This window comes from Carcharhinus amblyrhynchos, chromosome 12 (assembly GCF_965287045.1).
Source record: "Carcharhinus amblyrhynchos chromosome 12, sCarAmb.v2.hapA, whole genome shotgun sequence".
Lineage (NCBI taxonomy): Eukaryota > Metazoa > Chordata > Chondrichthyes > Carcharhiniformes > Carcharhinidae > Carcharhinus > Carcharhinus amblyrhynchos.
The window spans coordinates 71,782,450-71,806,299 of record NC_137335.1 but is presented as its reverse complement, the minus strand read 5'-3'; the positions used below and the strand labels follow the sequence as shown (position 1 = coordinate 71,806,299).

Here is a 23,850-nt window from a genome sequence, read left to right as displayed (position 1 = left end):
CCTGCTGGACTACAAACTGGTCTGGTGTGACCTCTTATCGTGTTAATTGGAGAGTTCTACCACTGTGCTAGCACAGGCACGATGGACCGATTGATCTTTTGTTCTGATTTTAAAATAAGTCTACCCTTTGCCACGTCGAACTAACACGTCAAACCATTTAACGTGGAAACACTCACAGCTCCTCCTGCTTTGAAGCCACTGAGCGTTCTGGTCTGGGAGCCGCCCCACACGGGCGCCGCTCATCTGTCACTCACTGATCACCACCTCCGTGTACTCTTCAGGTGAACATGCCCCGCCTCCTTCGCGGTCTAACTAACCTGATGGAAATGACAACCAAGCTAAATGATACGTGCCCACCTCTTGCCGAAATCTTGGTGGAAGAACGACGCTTTCATCGGCCGTCAATCAAAGAACGAATTCCCGCCTCCGGGCGGATATGTGTTAGGGTCTGAGAAAAAACGTCCGCGTGTTTTTTTCTCTCTTAACCAAGATGTGGGATAATAATGGACCTTGAACCGAACTTCCTGACCTGTTGATCGCGTTCGCCTGTTGACATCCCCTGCCCGGCTGGGAGGCGGTTAGCGTTTGAACGGTGTCACGTGGCCCGTCACCCTGGTGACCCTAGCGGAGGTTCGGCAGTGAAGTCTTATCTTGCGCGCACCCTTCCTGTTGCCGTGGTGACGGGCAGTTCCGCCCCCTGGCTCGCACTTACCTGCTGAGCGCAGGTTGCGTCTTGTTATTTGCTGTCGCCGGTCGCGTCGTCCCCGCCGATCAGCGATGGGTCACGGACTGAAGTGTGGTGTTGCTGTCTCGTTCTTCGCCGTTTTCGCGGCGTACTGGTACCGGCAGCAGGTGGGCAACGAGCTGGACTCGCGGCTGGAGACAGTACTGTCCTCGCTGTTGAAAGCCGAGAGGAAAGTGGATTTGAACCGGCGACCCCGAGTGGCAGTAGGTGAGGAATCAGAAGATTGTCTTCACACACACAAGATTGTGATCCGTTACTCGAATGTAGATTTTTTTAAAAATAGTTTGGAAGCATGCTAATCTATCAGTTTAGACGTCACTGATTTGTACTTTCCAATGTCTGTGCAATGTTTAGGTGCCTCTGCTCAAATGTGATATCTAAACAAGCTGCTCAGCTCTTCGTTTGTTTTTATTTCACCTCCCCAAAGCTCTGGCCTTCCGCTAACCTGCTCTCTTCTCAACTGTGTCGTCTTGATGTCTCCGCCCGCCAGCATTTCGAACATTTTGGTTTTGTACTAGCAGTGAGGAAATTAGAAAACAACACATTAGGAAGTTATCATTAGCGCAGGAGTGGCCAGGGTAAAAATGCAGATTGCATTTCCTTTTTGTCTGTAGAGAAAGGAGAAATTAACGTCTTTAGAATTAAAAATGACACGTGAAAGCTTCTTGTGCACTGAAGGAGGAAAAGGAACGTGGAATCACCAAAAGCGAACTAATGGGCAGAATTACCCACAGTGTTAATATTTGTAAGAGTATTGCACACTTCCTGCTTTCACCTATTTAAAAAAAAAGTTTGAACATGTTTTTGCTCTAGATTAGCTGGAGGTTTAATAAGATCACCGAGTACTGTAAGTACTAAAGACACTGGCTTCTTAGCATTGTGAACATCCCTTGGATCATTAGAAAGAGCCTGGAAGACCTGGGATTAGGTTTTTGATTCCAATAACTATTTTTGATCACTTTTTTAAGTGAGATCTTGCAGCCTGGGAGTACTGCAGAAAGAAGTATTTGCAATACTGGTACAGGTCCTAGAAGGAAGAACAATACAGTACAGGAACAGGCCTTTGGACACACCAAGCCTGATGCCTCTCTAATCTAATATTTTCTTGCCTCTCTGTGGTCCATATCCTTCTATTCCTATTCTATTTGTGTATCTATCCAGATGCGTCTTGAACGTTATTATAGAATCTGCTTTCACCACTTCCTCTGGCAGCACGTTCCTGGCATTCACCACCTGCGTGGAAAGAATCTCTTGCATCTCAAACTCTCCCCCTCTCGCTTTCAACCTATGCCCTGAGTAATTTGACTCTGGGAAGACTGTCTATGCACTCCATCCAAGCCAGCCATAATCTTGTAAACCTCTATTAGGTTCCCCTCCCTTTCCTCTGCTCTCATTGGAAACAATCCAAGTTTGTTCAACCTTCATAGCCCATATCCTCCAAACCAGGCAATATTCTGGTAAATCTCTTCTGCACCCTTTCTAATGCACGAGCATCCTTCCAGTAATGTGGTGACCAGAATTGTATGCAACGCTCCAAATGCGGCCTAACCAAAGTCTTATACAGCTGCAACATGCTTTTCCAATTCCTGTACTCAGTGCCCTAACTGATGAGGGCCAGCATGCCATAAGCCTTCTTGATTACTTTATCCACCTGAGTTGCCACTTTCAGGGAACTGTGGAGCTGGATCCCTCTGAATCATAGAGTCCTACAGTGCAGAAAGAGGCCCTTTGGCCCATCAAGTCTGTACCGAACACAATCCCACCCAGGCCCTACCCCCATATCCCTACATATTATACCCACTAATTCCTCTAACCTATGCATCCCTGGACACTAAGGGGCAATTTCTTAGCATGGCTAATCGACCTATACCCGCACATCTTTGGATTGTGGGAGGAAACTGGAGTACCTGGAGGAAACCCATACAGACACAAGGAGAATGTGCAAACTCCACACAGACAGTGACCCAAGCCAGGAATCAAACCCAGGACCCTGGAGCTGTGAAGCAGCAGTGCTAACCACTGTGCTACCGTGCCGCCTCTGTATGCTATTACTTCTAAGGCCATTTAATCTTTACTTTCCTTCCACAGAAGACCTTCCAATTGCATCACCTCACATTTGTCTGGCTTAAATTCCATCAAAATCAATTCTAGACTAATTGTAAATTACTTGTTAAAGGTGCTTAATGTTACCAAACCTTATTTGAGGACTGTGCTTCATGGGTGCAATTAATAGAATACTGTATTGAGTGACCTATCAAAGTTATTTTACTATCAGATTAATGTGAATAAAATCAAAATAATTATTTTGTGGTTAAAATTATACCTTCCAAGTTGAGTCTACTGAATAGCTGTCATTGTTGAATGCTTTCCAGTTCTTTAGCAGTCTAAGCAAAGTGGTGAACACTGCATTCTTGAATTTTTTGGGTATGCAAACATGGAACCTGGGCATCAGAGGAAGGTTCACCAGGTCTAGGTGGAAATCCCACCATTTCTCTAATCTAACATCAGGAAACACAGAGTTCAACCCAAGGGTTTGTAAGTACCACAAAGGTTTTCAGGCTGTAGCAGTGGACCTGAGCTTGAATACATATGTATGTATGTCCATCAGGAGTAGGCATCCAGAGCAGGCACAACGGGCTGTCTTTTAAATAGATTCTGGCTGAAAGGGACCAGAGTCTGAAGTATGTGGGGTTCACAGTAATCTGATGGTATTTGGGGAGAGTACTCTCAACCTTGGGGTCTTGCCTAGTTAAAACTATTGGACCCCAACCTCTGCTGCTTTCCTATCTTGTTACATTCTTCCCCTGATTCGATTGTGTCTTTGGGCATTTCATGTGCACTCCCTGTTACTGCTTGTTTTAATATTCCTGCCTTATGCATTTAACCTTAAACATTTTCTTGGGATTACTGATTGTGGAATATCAAGCTACAATTTGTGTTTTCTGCAATGTTTCCTGATTTGAGCAAGGAGTGGAGAAACTAGTTTTATGCACAAGTGTGCTGAGTTCTTTATTACTTCAAGGGATATTGCTATTGTTGGCAAAACATCATTTTTTTGCTAATCCCTAATTTCTCTTGAGCTGGGTGGTTTGCAAGGCCATTTCAAATGAGAAGTGAGTCTGGAGTCACATGTAGATCCTACCAGAGAAGAATAGCAGATTTCCTTCATTGTGAGCTGAAAGGATTTTTATGACATTTGATGATTAGCCACTATTACCGATTTCAGATTTTATTAAATTAATTTAAAGTCTACCACTGTAATGAGATTTGAACCTGTGTCCCCAGACCATTGGTCAGGGCTTCTGTGTTGCTAGTCCAGTGAAGTTACCATTTGAGTCTGATTATTTTGAGGCAGATAGATTCTCGATAAGCGAGGGGATGTAAAGTTACCAAGGGTAGGTGAGAATGTGGAGCAGTAGATACAGTCAGATCAACCATAATCATATTGAATGGCAGAGCAGCCTTGAGGAGCCGAGTGGCCTATTGTTCCTAATTCGTATGTACCACTATGCCACCATGTATATCCCCGTGAGTGAATTTACCAAGCTAATGTTGTCATATAATTATAAATTTCTATAAGCTGTGTAAAATTTGTTTTTTAAAATTGTTTTGTCACTCATTCTCAATATTATCTCTGTATCTAGCCGTTTCCATTTTTCCAGCATATTTGTTAAAGCTTATGGGCATAAAATGTGTGGAAAGTGGTGAATTTCAAACAGGCATGTAATGAAAAGGATTGTTATTCTATAGGATTCCATTAACTCAAATGAGTTAAAGCAGCTCAATCAAAGAATGTGTGTTGCACAATGAATAGGACTCTGGACTCTGGACTCTGGGCTCTGCACACGTCAGGGAAATTACTAAACATCAGATCACCAGATAAAGAACACTGTTGGAGGTGAGAAAGGTAAAAAAGAGTTCCAGGCTCCCTAGATGTGGGTGGAACTCTTTTGAAGGAACAAAAGTATTGTGTGAAAATAAGTTTAATGATTTGCTTTGGGGCACTTTTTAAAAAATTCATTTATGGGACATGGGCATCTCTGGCTGGCCAGCATTTATTGCCCATCCCTAGTTGCCCTTGAAGGTGATGGTGAGCTGTCTTTTTGAATCGCTGCAGTCCATGTGCTGTGGGTTGACCCACAATGCTGTTAGGGAGGAAACTTCAGGATTTTGACTTAATGGCTACAAAGGAATGGCGATATTTTCAAGTCAGGATGGTGAGTGGCTTGGAGGGGAACTTGTAGGTGATGGTGTTCCCATGTACCTGCTGCCCTTGTCCTTCCAGATGGAAGCGGTTGTGGGTTTGGAAGATGCTGCCAAAAGATCTTTGGTAAATTGCTGCAATGCATCTTGTAAATAGTACACACTGCTGCTACTGTGTGTGGGCAGTGGAGGGAGGGGATGTTGAGGTGCCAATCAAGTGAGCTGCCTTGTCTGAATGGTGTTAAGCTTTTTGAGTGTTGTTGGAGCTTCACCCATCCAGTCAAGTGGGACGTATTCCATCACACTCCTGACTTGTGCCTTGTAGATGGTGGATAGGCTTTGGGCAGTCAGGAGGTGAGGTACTCGCTGCTGTATTCCTAGCCTCTGACCTGCTCTTGTACACACTGTTAATGTAGTTAGTCCAGTTTAGTTTCTGGTCAATGGTAACCTCAAAATGTTGACAGTGGGCAATTCAGTGATGGTAACATTATGATGCTAAACACTGTAACTGTTTGAAACCTGAAATAAAAACAGAACATGCTGAAAAAAAATCAGGTCCTAAAACAGCAAATTGCCCCTTAGTGTCCAAAGATCATAGAATCAGAGTTCAACTTGTTCGATTATAGACAACCCTTAAAAATAATTTTGCAACATTTGTAAGACTATTGTAAAATGTCTGAAACGTTTCCTTTACTGTATCGAAATATGATGTTACTTAATGTATGCAAAGAACCTGAATATTATTGCCTTTTGCGTGATGGCTATTTTGGAATGTTTGTAATGTTCTTGCAGATATTTTATGACAAAGTATATTTAAAAAAGTATTGATTTTGTGTATTTAAAAATAAGTTATTTTTTCTATTACTGACAGTCTTCTGAATGTTGCATGTTTAAAGGACATTTTGCTTTTGGTACTGCAGTTGTCCTGTTCACATTATATCTGTTACAAAGATTTTTTCTCTCCTTTCGTGAGGTGGGTGACATTTTGTTGCCCATCCCTTAAGCCTGAGTGTCTTGCTGGGCCATTTCAGAGGGCAGTTAAAAGTTAAAGAATCAACCACATTGTTGTGGGTCTAGAGCCACATATAGACTGGATAAGGGCACCAGATTTCCTTCCCCCACACCCATGCATAGTAATAGTAATGATGAAACATTTAGTGTTATCTTGCAAAACATTGAGCAAGAGGGACGCCCTTTGGTCTATTTGTAGGCTGATAAATGCAAAACGAACCTGAAATTTGCAAATTGACATATTTAATAGTGCAAGAACAAAGTACTTTAGATATAGTGCTGAGCATCTGAAGTAAAAACAAGTGCTAGACCTGCTGACTATTGAATTTTCTGTCATAATTTTACTACTTAATTTGTTGGGTGCTAGTATAACTGCAGCTATGGATTGTCTAGCTTTACTCCCCATTAGGAAAACAAGTGGGAATAAAGCAGGACTAGATTATTAAAGGCCCATTTGTTTGTTTCGAGTGAGGTGTTTGGGGAAGCCATTGGGGATGTTCAGTGGTAACTTGCATTTATCACAGATTCTCTACAATGATGAAGTAGGTCATTTAGCCCATGGAATCTATCCCTGTAACTCCACATATTTACCCTGCTAATTCCCTCTAACCTTCGCATCTTGGGACACTAAGGAGCAATATAGCATGGCCGATCCACCTAACCTGCGCATCTTTGGACTATGGGAGGAAACCCACGCAGACACTGGGAGAACATGCAAACTCCACACAGACAGTCACCAAAGGCTAGAATTGAACCCGGATCCCTGGTGCTGTGAGGCAGCAGTCCTAACCACTGTGCTGCCGCAGCACTTTATCCAGCACCTCTAATGTAGCAAACATCCTTTTCTCTCTCTCTCTCTCTCTCTCTTTCTTTCCCCCCCCCCCCCCCCCCCCCCACACACACACACACACACACACACACACACACACACACACACACACACACACACACACACGGAATGGGTAACCAACTCCCACTGAACAAATCTGCATCAGTGTGACCTGACCTGAACCTGCTCCCCTTCAGGTCATAGTGAATATGAAGTCTTTTTTGGTCAATTTCAAAAAGCCTTCAGTGGCAGCCTCAGCTGTGAATGCATCTGAAATGGTTTAATTGATACTGCAAGCTGAGCCTGCGGTTTCTGCTTTGAAAAGAGGAAGCAAGACCTGTTTGGGGTCTGAGGGTGGGGGTATTGGTAGGGTGTCACTCTCTGCCTGTGTGATGTGGAGGGAGGAGAATACCCCTCTTTGCTGAGGGGGTTGTGGTGCCCTTTGGATCCTTGGGATCCAATGAGCCAAGTCCACGATTGTGAAGATCTGTACTGAAACCTGCCCAATATTGATCCAACTAGAGAAGCAGCTGGAGAGCAGGAGGCCATTCAACCAGGCCGGGTAATGACACGATAAAGAGGCAATTTGAATATTTATTGGGTTCCCGCCTGCTATGATCAGGAATCTCGCTGCTATGGCCAAGAACCCAATAAGAAGTCTGACAACACCAGGATTAATGGAGTTCACTCTCCATTCACCTGACGAAGGGAGAAACCCCAAAAGCTTGAGTTTACTATCAAATAAATCAGTTGGACTTAAACCTGATGTTGTCAGACTTCTTACTGTGTTTACCCCAGTCCAATGCCGGCATCTCCACATCACAAGAACCCAATCGCAGACAATGGGATAGTCTGGGAGCATCACACTATCTTTGTTTGGTGCAAAACCCATTTTTGTGCTGATGCTAGATTCTCTGGGCTACTGTGATTTGGAGATGGTGGGCCTGGAAAGTACCTCTCCACTTTATATTTCAGATGAGATGTTAAGCTGAGGTTCTATGTGCCCTTGGGTAGATGTCAAAGATTAAATGGCATTTTAAGAAGAATTGGGGAGTTTTCTAGTGGGCTCTGTAATACTTATTCCTCAATCAGCATTTGAAATCAAAAGATCTCATCATTATAACGTACTGCATTTCTGACATTACCATAGTAACTATATTTCATTTTCTTCTATACATTAACCAGGCAATTTTTAAAATTTTACCCTTACAGGTTTTGGTGGCTGTCTTGACATTGTTGCAGATGGAGTTGCTCTGCTAAAGAAAGCTGGCATCAAACCAAGCAAGAATCCTGTCCATCATAATTACATCACATCAGAGGAACAATTGGCTGAAAGCTTTGCATACTTCTTTCCACCTGGAGCTGCATCTGAGTAAGGAATTAGCATGAATGAGTCTCAGCATATTGGATATAGATGGCTTTAAATGTTGATAATGCTTTATGGCGTTTGGAGAGTGGAGAATGTAGTGACAGCACGATTTCAGGAAGCATTACGTCAGTGATTTCCACTTAGCAGTAATTTCTTTAAAATCAGTTGTGACTGCATTGCTTTTGAGTTTCCTGGTATATCATCTATGTGCGGATCCACAAGAGATGGGTGAGATCCTAAATGAGTATTTCTCATTTTTTCTGTTTAGAAAGATATGGATAATAGGGAACTTGGAAATAAACAGTGATGTCTTATTACAGAGAAGGAGGTGCAAGAAGTCTGGAAGTTCATTAATGTAGATAAATCCCCAAAACCTGATGAAGTATATCCAGGATATTGTGGGAGGCTAGGAAGGAAATTGCAGGTCACCTAGCAGAGATATTTGAATCATTGACAGCCACAGGTGAGGTGCCTGAAGATTGGGGGGTGGTAAATGTTGTGCCTTTGTTCAAAAAGGGCTGCCGGGAAAAGCCTGGGAACTACAGGCTGGTGAGCCTAATGTCTGTATTGGATAAGCTGTTGTAAGGTACTCTGAGAGACAAAGTACAGGCGTTTAGAGAGGCAAGGACTGAATAGGGACAGTCAGCATGGCATTGAGTGGAAAATCACGTCTCATGAATCTGAATTTTTTGAAGGGGTAACTAAGAAGATAAGTGAGGGCAGTGCAGTCGATGTTGTCTACATGGACTTTAGCAAACCGTTTGACAAGGAGCCACGTAGGGGGTTGTTACAAAAGGTTAAATCTCACAGAATCCAGAGTGAGGTAGCCAATTGAATGCAAAATTGTCTTGATGACTGAAAACAGAGGGTGGTTGTAGAGGGTTGTTTTTCAAACTGGAGGTATCACTCAGGGATTTGTGCTGGGTCTGCTCTTATTTGTCATTTATATTAATGATTAAGGAGGCATCGTTAGTAAGTTTGCAGATGACACCAAGATTGGTGGCGTAGTGGACAGTTATCTAGAGTTGTAACAGGATCTGGATCAATGGGGCCAGTGGCTGACGAATGGCAGATGGAGTTTAATTTAGGTAAACGTGAAATGATGCATTTTGATAGATTGAACCAGGGCAGGACTTACTCAGTTAATAGTAGAATGTTGGAGAGAGTTATAGAATAAAGAGATCCAGGGGTACAGGTTCATGGCTTCTTGTTTTCTGTTTAGAAAGATATGGATATTAGGGAACTTGAAAATGAATAATGATGTCATAGGTGGACAGGTTGGTGAGGAAGGCGTTCGGCATGCTTGATTTCATTGGCCAGAACATTGAATACAGGAATTGGGACGTCGTGTTGAAGTTGTACAAGACATTGTTAAGAAATATAGGAACATAGAAACTAGAAGCAGGAGTAGACCATTCGGCCCTTCAAGCTTGCTTCACCATTCGTTTTGATCATGGCTGATTATTGAATTCAATATCCTGATCTCCCTTCCTCCCATATCCCTTGCTCCCTTTAGCCCTTACTTGGAATACTGTCTACAGTCTGGTCACCCTATTATAGAAAAGATACTATTAAACTAGAAAGAGTGCAGAAAAGATTTACTCGGATGCTACTGGTGCTTGATGGTTTGAGTTATAAGGAGAGGCAGGATAGACTGGGCCTTTTTTCCCTGGAGCATAGGAGGCTTAGGGGTGATCTTACAGAGGGCTATAAAATAATGAGGGGCATAGATCAGCTAGTCAACATCTTTTCCCAAAGGTAGGGAAGTCTAAAACTAGAAGGCATAGGTTTAAGGTGAGAAGGGAGATACAAAAGTGCCCAGAAGAGCAGTTTTTTTTTCACACAGAGGGTGGTGAATGTCTGGAACGAGCTGCCAGAGGCAGTTGTAGAGGAGGGTACAATTTTGTCTTTTAAAAAGCATTTTGACAGTTACGTGGGTAAGATTGGTATAGAGAATATGGGCCAAACGCAGGACAATTGGGACTAGCTTAATGGTAAAAACTGGGCAGCATGGACGAGTTAGAATGGAAATGGGCCCTATCATGCAGACTTGAGCTTTAATTGTTTTTTTTTCTGGACCAAATCATCATTCAGCCAGATAATTGCAATTGTAATTATAATATCCAACAACAATAGAATAGTCACTTAAATTATTTTTGCAAATTGCTGAGTTGAGATGGAGAGATGGAATTTTTTCTGTTGCACTTCACTGTAAATTTTTGGATGGCTTTAAGTGAGATGCATTGGCTGAGAAATTGAATACTTTTTCTTGTCTCTTTTTTGCATTTATTTTGTTATAGCTAACCAAAATCTTCTTTACACCGATGCCACACTGTAAATGCATCTTTAACCATTCATCATCCTTGCTTAAAGAAACTGTGAGGAAGGCAGTTACACGTGCTGAAGGAAGTTAATGTTCTTCTGAGTTTGGCTTAATATCACACTAAGGAAGAATAGACTCCGTGCTGCTTCTGATCTTGCTGTTACTGAGTTGAGAATGCTGACAAGTGCCAACAGTTGTAACTAGTTTTCTCAGCACTAGGATCTCCTTGATGAACACAACATTTTCCCTAACCTCCTAATTTTCTTCTTTTCTATTAAAATGTAACTTAAATATTTAATAGATTGTGTGTGTGTGACTAGAAAATTTATAATTTGGCTTGAATTATAGAAAAATAATTTTTAAAGTGTCATATTTACTGAATTGTGACATTCTGAATAGGCATTTGTGCCATGGCTGTGTTATGCCCTCTCCATAGTTTAATTGTTCACATCAGTGATCCATTTTGCCCAAAGGTAGGCAGGAAAATACATTATAAAGCCATTGTGGACATACATGAAAAGGCTGAGTGAATGGGCAAAAATCTGGCAGTTGGAGTATAAGTTGGTACTGTGGCTTAGTTGGTTAAAGCACTTGTCTAATAACGTGAGATCCTGAGTTTGAATCTCAGCGGAACCTTGGTCAAGGAGGTCTTTTAATGGAACTTGCTTCCATCTGCACACAGAGTGAATTTCATCTGTTAAAAATCATAAAATCCCTACAGTACAGGGGGAGGCCATTCGGCCCATTGAGCCTGCACCAACAACAATCCGACCCATTCTATAACCCCACATATTTACTCTGCTAACTCTCCCCACCTCCCCCCCCCCCAAAAAAAAACTAGGGTCAATTTAGCATGGCCAATCAACCTAACTTGCACATCTTTAGATTGTGGGAGGAAACTGCAGCACCCGGAGGAAATCCAAACAGACGCGGGGAGAATGTGAAAACTCCACATAGACAGTGATCCAAGCCAAGAATCAAACCAAGAAGCATAAACTCCCGGTAGAATTAATTTGCTGAGAGAAGGAAATACTAGGGTGGCACGGTGTCCCAGTAGTTAGCATTTGCTGTCTCACAGCCAGGGACCCAGGTTTCAATTTCGGCTTGAGTCACCCCATAGTCCAAAAGAAGTGCTGGTTAGGTGCATTGGCCATGCTAAATTCGCCCTTAGTGTACCCAAACAGGCACTGGAATGTGACGACAAGGAGATTTTCATGGTAATTTCATTGCAATGTTAATGTAAGCCTATCTGTGACACTAATAAATAAACTAAACTAAAAATGGGAAGTTGTTGATTTTGGTAGGAAGAATAAAAAGGCAGAGTGTTAAACGGAGAGCAATTGCAGAATTCTGAGATGCAGAGGGATTTTTAGGTGCTCTAGTGAATGAGTCGCCAAACGTTCACACGTAATCAAGAAGGAATGTTAACCTTTATCACAAGAAAAATTTAACATAAAACTAATTGTGTGCAGTTTTGTTCTCATTTTGAGGAAGAGTGTTATTGTATTGAAGGTGGCTCAAGAGATTTACTAGATTGATACCTTGAATGTGCATGATGTCTTATGAGGAAAGTTTAGGTGTACTGGGTTTGTTTCTACTGGAGTTTCAAAGAATAAGAGGTGACTTTATTGAATGGCTGTAATAAGGTTGATGTGGAAAAGATGCTTCCTCTTGTGGGTGAGTCCAGAATTGAGAGGGCATTGTTTTCAAAATTAGGGATTGCCTTTATAGGACAGAGACAAAGATAGTTTCTTTTGAGTATCGTGAACCTTTGGGATGCTCTGCCTGCGGCAGCAGTGTGATTGCATATTATTAAGGTAGAGGTAGATAGATTTTTTTTTGGGCAACAGAATCAAGGGTTATCAGGGTAGTTGGGAATGCAGACTTTGAAAACAAATCAACCATTACCTTATTGAATGACGGAGCAGGCTTGAGGAGTTAAATGACCTACTTTGTATATATTCATATAAAATGCTCAGCACCACTGCCTGAGATTTGCCACCTTGCTGTGGACTAGTAATTGGGCATGGATCCTCCTTATTGGTTTTTGTCAATTCATGGATTGCATTTTTCTAATAAACTATAAAACATACCTAGATTATATATGTTCCATAAGAAAGTTGAGGATGCAAAGCACTGTAGTTGAAATTATTAATCCCCCAAGCCTCATCCTGCTTAATCATCCAATAATGTTTTTAATTCTCTTGTGAATTGTTCACATCAGCTGCTTTGCTGTTCATCATTTTCCATTTATTTATGACAACCTGGTTAGTTTTAACTCTAAACTGACTATACTTACTTTCGTTTTCTAAGCTGTAACTGGGAGTCAACTGAACTTGTCTAATTTAAGTAATGTCTCCATGGAGCCTTAATTGTTTCCTCTTGTTCAGAAGCCTTTTTCTTTGGTTCCCTTTTCTACATCACATCCACTGCCTTTTTTAAGATGGCAGTGAAGTTTGGTCACATTGCTCAAATGTGTGGCTGTATGCGTGTTTTGTTTAGACTTGCTGTTGACCTTTGGAATTTGTACTTTGTCCTCTGCCTACGCCTTTAGTAATCTTTGAATTTGCCCATATGAATTGTCACTTCTCACTCATTAAATCACCTTGCCAACTGTGCCAAAGCTGTTTTGTGTTTGCTTTCCAAGTTGCTATCTGTAAACTTGAAACTTTGTTTAGTTTCCAGCTCCAGTTTTGTTTATAAAAGTAGTGGTTGTCTGACAAATCACTAATGACTGCTTTCTAGGTTGGAGCAGTTCCATTCATTAACCAACCATTTGCTTTCCTCATCAAAAAAACTTCCTCTAATTGCACTGTGGCCTAATTACTTCTTACTACTTACAGCAAGGCTTTTGATATGTGCTGGATCTAAATGTAGACCTTCAGAATTTTCTCTGTTAACAACAAAACTTTAGCACCCTAAAAGGTAATAAAACATCCCCTGGTGCTTCACAGGAATATTTTTAAAGCAAATTTACACTTCTGGTTGATGTCATCAAGGAGCAGTGTGTAGATAGACTTTTATTCATTCATGGGATGTCACCCTTCCGTAGTTACTCTAGAGAAAGTGGTGGTGAGCTGCCTCCTTGAACCAATGCAGGTCTTAGGTGTAGTTACACCCATAGTGCTGTTAGGGAGGGCATTCCAGGATTTTGATCCAGCAACAGTGAAGGAACAGCGATGTATTTCCAAGTCAAGATGGTGAGTGGCTTGGAGGGAAGCTTCTAGATGGTAGTGTTCCCTGTACCTGCTGCCATTGTCCTTCTAGAAAGTAACATTTGTAGGTTTGGAAGACGCTGCCTCAGGAGCCTTGGTGCGTTGCATTTATTTAGGGCCTTTCACCACAGCTTGATGTCTCAAAGTACTTTACATTTGTGGATGACAAAGTCCTTATTTATAACTGAAGAGATATTCTTGAGTAGATGTAGTGAGATCCACTGGCAGAGTTGATGGGATAAGCAGAGGGTTGTACAGGGGGGAAATTGGCAAGGTTAACTCCCAGAGTATAAACTGGGTAATTCTGATGTGATAGTAAAACAGAGCAGCTGGAGTTGCAGCTTATAAGACAGCTCCAAGTGCATAGAGAAGCCCTCTAGGGAGTGTCAAAGGAAGAACAGAAGTAAATTATGGCTTATTTAAGATGTTTTCAATCCTTTGGCAGCAAGAAGTCTAAATTGGAAATTGGAATGGGGAAAAGTGAAAGGAGGTCTGGCAATTGAAGGGGAATGGGGAAAAGTGAAGCAAGGCATGGCAAATGAAGGGAAGGATCTAGCAGGGATACCAAGGAAAGTTTTTTAAAAATGGAAATAGAATTGATGAACTTGTATAGGCAAATGGACATGGAAACCCAAACTATATAGGCCTGGTAACCTAGCAGTTATTGGAGTATATAAAAAAAAACAAAACTGATGATAAATGGGAAATAAGACAATATTATGGAGTCCCAGTGCTCCAGCTGTATGGGATTTTGGTGAGAGCCCAAGTGGAGTAGTGTATGCAGTTTTGTCTCCACATTTAACAAAGTGTATACTTGCATTACAAGTTTACTAAATTGGTCCTTGGGATGAGGGGATTGTCATGTGGTGAGAGACTGAGTGGTAAAGAACGAAAGGCACGCCCATTGAAACCGGCAAGATTCTGAATGGCCTTTATCGAGTGGATGCTGAGTGGTGTTTTAGATTCCCTGGCCAGTAAAAACAATCTCAAGATAAGGGACCAACCATTTAGGACTGAGGCAAAATTCTTCACTCAAATCACAGAACCGTAAAAACCCTACAGTGCAGAAGGAGGCCGTTCGGCCCATCGAGTCTGCACTGACAACAATCCCTATCCCTGCTTAGGTTACAGGGATAAGCAGGATAACTATCACATCCTGGGACACTGAGTTAATTTAGCATGTCCAGTCAACTTAACCTGCACATCTTTGGTCATCAAATGATTGAGAGTCTTTGGACTTCTCTATCCCAGAGTTCTGGATGCTCTGTCATTGAATACGTTTAAGGCTAACGAAACAGATGTTTGGTCTTTCAAGGAATTACAGGATATGGGGAGCAGATGGTAAAATTAAGTTGAGACCCAAGATCAGCCATGATCATGTTGATTGGCGGAGCAGGATCAATGGGCCACTTGGTACATTTCTGCTTCTACATTTTGTGCTCCTACGGTGGATAACATTGGCAGAGGTAGGGTAGAATCAGTATGGAGCATCACTGAGCTGTTTTAATCATTTGGAGATGGGTACATGAGTGACATCATAGCTACTGGAGGCTAGGGTATCAGAGGAAGCATAGAACACTACAGCACAAACAGGCCCTTCGGCCCACAAGTTGCGCAGATCACATCTATACCTACCAAGCCATAGAATTATCTCTAACTTCCATTGCCATTAGATCCCATATACTCATCCAGAAGTCTTTTAAAGGACCCCAGCGAGTTCGCCTCTACCACCACCGACGGCAGCCGATTCCACTCACTCACCACCCTCTGAGTGAAAAACTTTCCCCTAACTTCTCCTCTGTACTTGCTTCCCAGCACCTTAAACCTGTGTCCTCTCGTAGCGACCATTTCAGCCCTGGGAAATAGGGAGAATCCACCCTATTAATTCTTCTCAACATTTTATAAACCTCTATCAGGTTGCCTCTCAACCTTCGTCTCTCCAGGGAGAAGAGACCTAGCTCCCTCAACTTATCTTCATAAGGCATGCCTCCCAATCCAGGCAACATCCTTGTAACTCTCCTCTGCACCCTCTCAATAGCTTCCACATGCTTCCTGTAGTGAGGCGACCAGAACTGCGCACAGTACTCCAAGTGGGGTCTGACAAGGGTCCTATGAAGTTGCAGCATTACCTCCCGACTCCTAAACTCAATCCCTTGATTAATGAAGGCCAGTACACCGTACGCCTCCTAGACCACATCCTCCTCCATTGAGGCCGATTTAAGGGTCCTAAGGACCTGGACCCCAAGGTCCTTCTGCTCTTCAACCCAGCTAAGACTCCTACCCTTGATATTGTACTCCTGCATCCTGTTGGTCCTGCCAAAATGGACCACTACACATTTATCCGCGTAGAAGTCCATCTGCCGCTTCTCCGCCCAGTCTTGCATCCTATCTATGTCACGCTGCAACTTCTGACATCCCTCCAGACTATCCACAACACCACCAACTTTTGTATCGTCGGTGAACTTACTAACCTATCCCTCCACTTCCTCATCCAGGTCATTTATGAAAATGACAAACAGCAAGGGTCCTAGAACAGATCCCAGGGGCACTCTACTGGTGACCGACCTCCATGCAGAAAAAGACCCATCCACAACCACTCTCTGCCTTCTGTAGGCAAGCCCGTTCTGGATCCACAAGGCCCAAGCCCCTTGGATGCCATGCCCTCTCACCTTCTCAAGAAGTCTTGTATGGGGGACCTTATCAAACGCCTTGCTGAAGTCCATGTAAACTACGTCCACCACTCTTCCTTTGTCAATGCGTTCAGTCACATTTTCAAAGAACTCAACTAGGCTCGTAAGGCATGACCTCCCCTTGACAAAGCCGTGCTGAGTATTCCTGATCATTCTAAACTTCTCTAAATGCTCATAACTCTCGTCCCTCTGAATCCTCTCCATCAACTTACCAATCACTGAGGTCAGACTCACCGGTCAGTAATTTCTCGGGCTATCCCTGTTCTCTTTCTTGAAAATAGGAACCACATCCTCAATCCTCCGGAACCCCTCCCGTCTCCATCGACGATGCAAAGATCATCGCCAGGGCCTCTGCAATCACTTCCCTCACCTCCCACAATAACCTGGGGTACATCCCATCCGGTCCTGGCGACTTATCTATCTTGATAGAATTTAAAAGTTCCAACACATCCTCTTTCTTGATATCCACATACTCAATCTTTTCAGTCTGCCGCAAACCTGTAGTACAACCTCCCAGATCACTTTCCACCGTGAATACCGAGGCAAAGTACTCATTAAGCACCTCTGCCATTTCTTCCGGTTCCGGTTCCACACAGACTTTTCCCCCTTCAGCTTTTATAGGTCCTATCCCTTCTCTTCTCATCCTTTTACTCTTCACATATTTGTAGAACGCCTTGGGATTCTCCTTAATCTTACCTGCCAAGGCCTTCTCATGACCCCTTCTGGCTCTCCTGATTTCCTTTATAAGCTCCTTTCTACAAGCCTTGTACTCCTCTAGATCCTTAACATCTCTTAGCTCTTTGAACCTTTTATACGCCTTTCTTTTCTTCCTGACCAGGTTCACCACAACCTTCGTGCACCATGGCTCCCACGACCTACCAAAACCTTGTCTCATCGGAACGTTGTCGTCCAGAGCTCCAGTCAAACATTCCTTGAAAATCCGCCACCTTCCTTCAGTACTTTTCCCCAAGAACAACACCTTCCAGTTTACTCGTCCAATTGTCTGCCTGATGTCATCATATTTCCCCTTACTCTAGACAAGCACCTTCCTAGCCTGCCTGATCCTACCTCTTTCCAATGCTATCGTGAAGGAGATTGAATTATGACCTCCATCCCCCAAGATGCTCTCCCACCGAGAGATCCGTCACCTGTCCTCGTTCATTAGCCAGCACCAGGTCTCCTCTCGTAGGCTTATCCACGTGCTGTGTCAGGAAACCCTCCTGAACACACCTAACAAACCCCTTACTCTAGGGATATTCCAGTCGATGTTTGGGAAATTAAACTCTCCCATCATGACAACTCTGCTATTACTACATCTCTCTAGGATCTGTTTCCCTATCTGCACCTCAACTTTCCTGTCACTATTGGGCGGCCTATAGAAAACACCCAGCAAAGTTATCGACCCTTTGCTGCTCCTAACTTCCACCCACAGAGACTCCGTAGACAGTCCCTCCACAGCATCCACCTTCTCTGCAGCCATGACACTGTCCCTGATCAACCGTGCCACTCCGCCACCTCTTTTGCCCCCCTCCCTGTCCTTCCTGAAACATCTGAATCCAGGCACCTGAAGTACCCAGTCCTATCCCTGAGACATCCAAGTCTCTGTAATGGCCACCACATCACGTTCCCAAGCAGCAATCCACGGCCTAAGCTCATCTACTCTGTTCACTACACTCCTGGCGTTAAAATAGACACATCCCAGACCCTTGGTCTGGGCACTTCCCTTCTCCATTATCCGTCTAACCTCCCTCTCATACTGTTTACAGTCCTTCTCTACTTGGGAGCTATCCTCATCTCTATTCCCTTCCCCCAACCTTTCTAGTTTAAAGCCCCCCCAGTAGCCCTAGCCAATCTTCCTGCCAAGATATTGGTCCCCCTGGGATTCAAGTGCCACCCGTCTTTACTGAACAGGTCACATCTGCCCCTAAAGAGGTCCCAATAATCCAGGAACCGGAATCCCTGCCTCCTGCTCCAGTCCCTCAGCCACGCATTCACCCTCCACCTCATTCCATTTCTGCTCTCGCTCTCCCACAGCGCAGGCAGCAATCCTGAGATTACTACCTTCGCGCTCCTCTTTCTCGGCTGTCTACCTAATTCCCTATAATCCCTTTTCATGACCCCTTCCCTCTTCCTGCCTATGTCAGCAGTACCTATATGAACCACAACCTCCGGCTCCTCACCCTCCCCTTTCAGGATGTCTGGGACGCGTCCAGAGACATCCCCTTCCTAACCGTTACCCACTTGCCTTCTTCCCGTTGCCCCAGTGTGACCACTTGCCGGTAGCTCCTGTCAATTACCTCCTCATTCTTTCTAATGAGACGAAGGTCCTCGAGCTGCAGTTCCATTTCCTTAACCTGCTCCCTTAGGGACTGCAGCTCCACACACCGAGCACAGATATGGATGTCTGGGAGACCAGGAGCCAGTCAATTTACATCCAATTTATGGTAAGTCCAATCACCATATCACCAGTCCAGTTTGTGGAAAGGAATAAAAAAAACTACCCAAATCCCTTTGCAAACTACTTTTGGTTTCCGGAATGAAATAAAAAAAAAAGGCAAAGTTAATTTTAAAAATTGCTTTAACTTACCCACAAGCTCTCCTCTTACAAATCACTGCCTCTCTTCAGTGCTCCCAAGGAACAATGAGCAAAAGTGTTTTCTTTGTGTGGAAATTAAGATCCAGAATCAGTTGCAGGGCAGAAATGTGATAGAAAAGTTGGAAGTTACCCATAAAATGTAAAGATGTTGGAGGTTTGTATTTGGCCCAAGTCAGGAATGGACAGAAGCCAAATAAAAACAGTATAACCAGCAATCAGTCACTGGTACAGTATGTGATACTGATCATTTTAGTGTGAGGGCTGTCGACTGATTTTGGTATCTGCTACTGTTCAACCCCCTTGCATGAAATCAATCTGGACTTGGTAACTTGTCTTACTTTAACTTAATCCATCAAGCTATCCTAACTTTACTTTCCTTTGATACTGCTTACATACTTTAATAGGAAACTGGATAGGCTCTTCAGCTTTAGAAATCAGGATGTGGAGCTGAAAACTAAAGATGAAATGCTGTAGTAGTACAGAGGCTGCAGTTTAGAGTAATATTTTGGGTATCCTTCTTATACCGTTTGTTATGCATCACTTTGTGTTCACTGACCTATATTGATTCCTGATTAAACACTCTCTTGTTTTTAAAATTTGCATTCTTGTTTTCAAATCCCTCCAAGACATCACCTCCTTCCATCACTGATGTCTTTTGGCCCAAAAACCTTCAGATATCTGCACTTCTCCAAATCTGGTTCCTTGTGAATCCTCAGTTTTAATTGCTTTATCTTTTGTGGTCATGTTTGTAGCTGCTGAGGCATTAAGCTCCTTAAACTTCTGTACCTTGCTTTCCATTGTCCAATTGTTTGAACATCTACCTTGATACCGCCTTGCATAGCTCAGTGTCAAATTTTGTTTGACATAGTCCCTGTGGATTGCCTTTGAATGATTGTTTTATAATGTTAAAGGTGATGTGTAAATTAAGATTGGTGTGTTTTTTTTTGCTTTGATGTTAGTTATATGCCACTTTTGTTATGGGATAAATCTAGAGAAACTGGGGCTCTTTTCATTAAAACAAGAAAAGAAACAAGATTTGATGGAGTTATTCAAAATTATGAATAGTGTTTAAACCAGGTTGGCTGTTCTTCTGCAATTTGATTGAGTTGCTAACTAGAGGACATAAACTTCTGGCCAGCAAACAAATAATGGGTGCAGTCATGATAATGATTATGTCAAGTGTGAGGACATAGTGTGCCCTACCAGAAATTGAGAGAAGGCAGAATGCTATTATTATTGAAAATCAAAAAGAGTAAGTATTTATTTTTAAAAGACTAAAGGTATGGGGAGCAAGGCTGAATGGATAATTATTTCGGAGACAGCACAGGCACCAAGGACCAAGTAGCAGCCTCTCATCTTATTAAAATTCTAATGATCCTATTCTTAAAGGCAAAATTATGTTTATTTTTATTTTCAGACGTTTTATTTCTAATGAAACACTGTTTCGTAAGTTGGTGAAAGCCACCCAGGGTCTCCCTCGAGTACGATGGTCATTAGGCGGAAATGCGCCAGTCATGGCAAATCGCCTTGCCAAGGAAGGGTGTGAAGTGCTTATGGGAAGTCGTCTTACGCCTGACCTTATTGAAGTTCTTCAGGAGCATGTGACTGGTCTGTACCAATAAAGTAATATTTGACTTTAAATTCACTTATATAATCTTGGGAACACAGCCTACATGAACAGCTTGGTCTGGCACCTTCAATTAAACGAACATCCAAAACTTTCTCATCAATTGTAAGAAAGTTATGTTGTGATCAAGAAAGTGGATTGTATAGGATGGCCTGATTAACAAAATTGGTTTTGAAGTTTTTAAGAATGAGTCAGGAAGGCTTGAGGAGAGAGTTCTCCAAAAGGCCAAACTAAGAATGTTTACTGTCACAAACGGTAGGACAACAGTTGAGAGGGGTCATGATACTGAAGGAGTTCCTGGAGTTCAGTTTGATCTTGGAGGGATTTGTAGAAGAGACTACTTTTAACTCTAATGGATTGGGATCTGGAACCAATTAAGGATGTAAGCATATCTTGGTGTAAGGCAAGGCACAAGCTATAATGTTTTGAACAAAGCAAAAATTATGGAGAGCAGTGGTTAGGAGGTCAACAAGGAGGGCTATGGAATAGTTGAATTTGATAGCAACAAACAGTTGTAAGGATTTTGGGGACAAGGGCTTTATCCTGTTAAGCAAAGTCTCTTTTTGAGTCATAATAGAACAAATTTACAACAGACAGTTAGCAATGTTTTGATGCAGGATGGCACATAGGAACGCATGGTAAAAGTTGGAATAAACCAATGATAGTGGGAGTTGGGAGTGGTGGTGCAGGTAAGAGAAGCATAAGACTTAATGAAGAATATGACTGATTCAGGGCATGGGAGCAGATCATGTGATTGACTTATCATACAAGGTACTAATCACGTATGTACGTGAAAAGGGTAGGGAAATTAAATTGTGGAATGTACCTTTTGTGATATTGAATTATTTGGCTGAATATCAGATGCTGCTGGGAGTGTTGTGATCTTACTAGTGCTTTTAGTTCAGAAAATAATGATGGATACACAAGTTGCTAAAATTGGCTTTCTGTCATTCAGTTCACAGTCTCGTGCATGATAGAACATGTTGTACTTCTAAAAGAATGTACTCTAGAAATGGGAGGGAAAATGATCGAGCTTGAGCTGTTCTTGCATGCCTTCTAGTGACCGTTTTGTAGTAGTCGACAGGCCTTGGAGATCCATGTCATATTTGGGAATAAATAGAGCAGGAAAAAAGAGAATTCTCCAGAAAATGTTCATAACTTGTTTATAAAGTACAATAATAGTATGTAGAATCAACAAGTGTGTACTTTTTCCCTTGTATCAAGGTGACAACTGAGCACAAAATATTCCAATGTGGATAAGCATGTATCTAGCACTTAAGTCTATAATTTGCAAAAGTGTTTGAATCACTCAAGGTGTTTCAATTTTAGATCACTATTTTACATAAATCTCTTTCAGAATTGTTTAAATTAGTGCTGCTTGTGATTCTATCCAGATGGGTGTACAGTCATCAATTTGCTTATGTTTTTAGGAAAATGTGAAGTACACTGTAATAGTGAACGGGGCACAGTTTTTATTTGTTCTTTATTTATTTTAAGGGGTTTGTCATCACTGGCTCTACCAGCATTCATTGGCAATTCCTTGTTGCCCTCAATAAGATGGTGAGCTGCCTTCTTGAATCACTGCAGTCCCCAAGCTGTAGGTAGATCCACATTGCTGTTAGGGAGGGAATTCTTGGATTTTGACCCATTGACAGTGAAGGAATAATATATTTTCAAGACAAGTTGGTGAGTTATTGGAGGGAAACTTCCAGGTCATGGTGTTCCCATGCATCTGCTACCCTTGTCTTTCTAGATGATGGCTTTTGTGGAGTTGGAAGGTGCTTCTTAAGGAGCCTTGGTATCTCCTGTATCTAGTAAGTAGTACACACTGCTGCCACTGTTGATCAGTGGTGAAGGGAGTGAATGTTTGTGGAAGGAGTACTGATCAAGCAGGCTGCTTTGTCCTGGATAGTGTCGAGCTGCTTGAGTTTTGTTGGAGGCAATTCATCCAGGCAATTGGGAAAAAACAGGTAATATGAGCAAGACTGCTCCAGGGGAAGTGTCACCAGTGCCCCAGTTGCAGCAAGACTTTGCCACTTTCGTACTTCACCCACACCCCTTGCAATTAAGGTCAACATTTTGTTTCCTTCCAGTTACATGTTGCACCTGCATACTAATCTTTGGTGATTTCATGTTGCACCCAGGCAACAGTGCAGGCCATTGGAACGCAAATGTGGAAGGTTAATATATTAAACAATGCTGTAGTTGCAGAAACATTCTGATTGTGAATTGCTGGAGTTCTGCTGTTAATCAATGTGCCCTCACAGATAGTGGAAGTGGAGTTCAGGAAATTTGTAATATCTTTGACCTGTTACGCTGATGCTCATGACTGCTGTGTTCTACCTGTAAAGTATGTTTAAGCCAGTGTTTTTCAAAGTGGGGTTCATGATCTGTGGGTGGGTCACCTAGCTCCAAAAGCTAGTGGCTTGTGTTATCAAATAAACCTGTTGGACTTTAACCTGTGTTGTGAGACTTCTTACTGTGTTTACCCCAGTCCAACGCTGGCATCTTCACATCATGGCTACCATCGACAGCCGATTCTAGACATGGATCATTTTATTACGTGAAGGAGAAGGCCAGAGACATGAATAACCGATATGCCTACTGGCCAAGATCTTGCATTTGAATCAGCCGAAGAGTGCTTCGCTGCTCTGCTAAGCCCATGAGAGGACAAGACAGTACTAATATTAGCTATGAACAGAACACCAGGGCCTCCAGTGGACAGCCTGCAAAGAAGAAACTAAAATCAGGAACAAAACCATTATTAGCACTGCTGCACCACAGCCTGGTTTCGATTCCCGGCTTAGCTCACTGTCTGTGGAGTCTGCATGTTCTCCTTGTGTCTGCATGGGTTTCCTCCAGGTGTCCCACTTTTCTTCCATAGTCCGAAAGGCATGCTGATTAGACGGATTGGCCATGTTAAATTCTCCCTCAGTGTATGTGAACACCTGTGGCAACTAGGGGATTTTCACAGTAACTTAATTGCATTGTTAATGTAAGCCAACTCGTGACACTAATGAATAAACTAAAGATATAGTTTTGTTAATTGTGCCAACGCAAATCAGGTGCAACGCCTGTGTGTTGTGTTTGGGGAAATAATGGGGAACAAATAGAAGCTTTACAAAACTTATTGAAAGTTTGGTAAATGTGACTACAAAGCTTCAATTATTACATGTTCCCCACACTGCTGCAGTACATTGAAGAAAACAGTGTTAGTAAGGAAACTGTCAATAAACTTTATT

At 42.5% G+C, this 23,850-nt stretch overlaps 1 protein-coding gene across 1 annotated transcript in view; it reads left to right on the top strand.

The window, feature by feature from the left end:
- Positions 1-23,850, top strand: part of adpgk2 (ADP-dependent glucokinase 2) — a 36,607-nt gene continuing 12,757 nt past the window's right edge. The window contains exons 1-3 of the mRNA XM_080200690.1: positions 1-952; positions 8,001-8,160; positions 20,399-20,589. Of these exons, the coding sequence (XP_080056816.1) occupies positions 778-952; positions 8,001-8,160; positions 20,399-20,589 (526 nt within the window). The 5' untranslated portion in view covers positions 1-777. The remainder of the gene's footprint in view (positions 953-8,000; positions 8,161-20,398; positions 20,590-23,850) is intronic.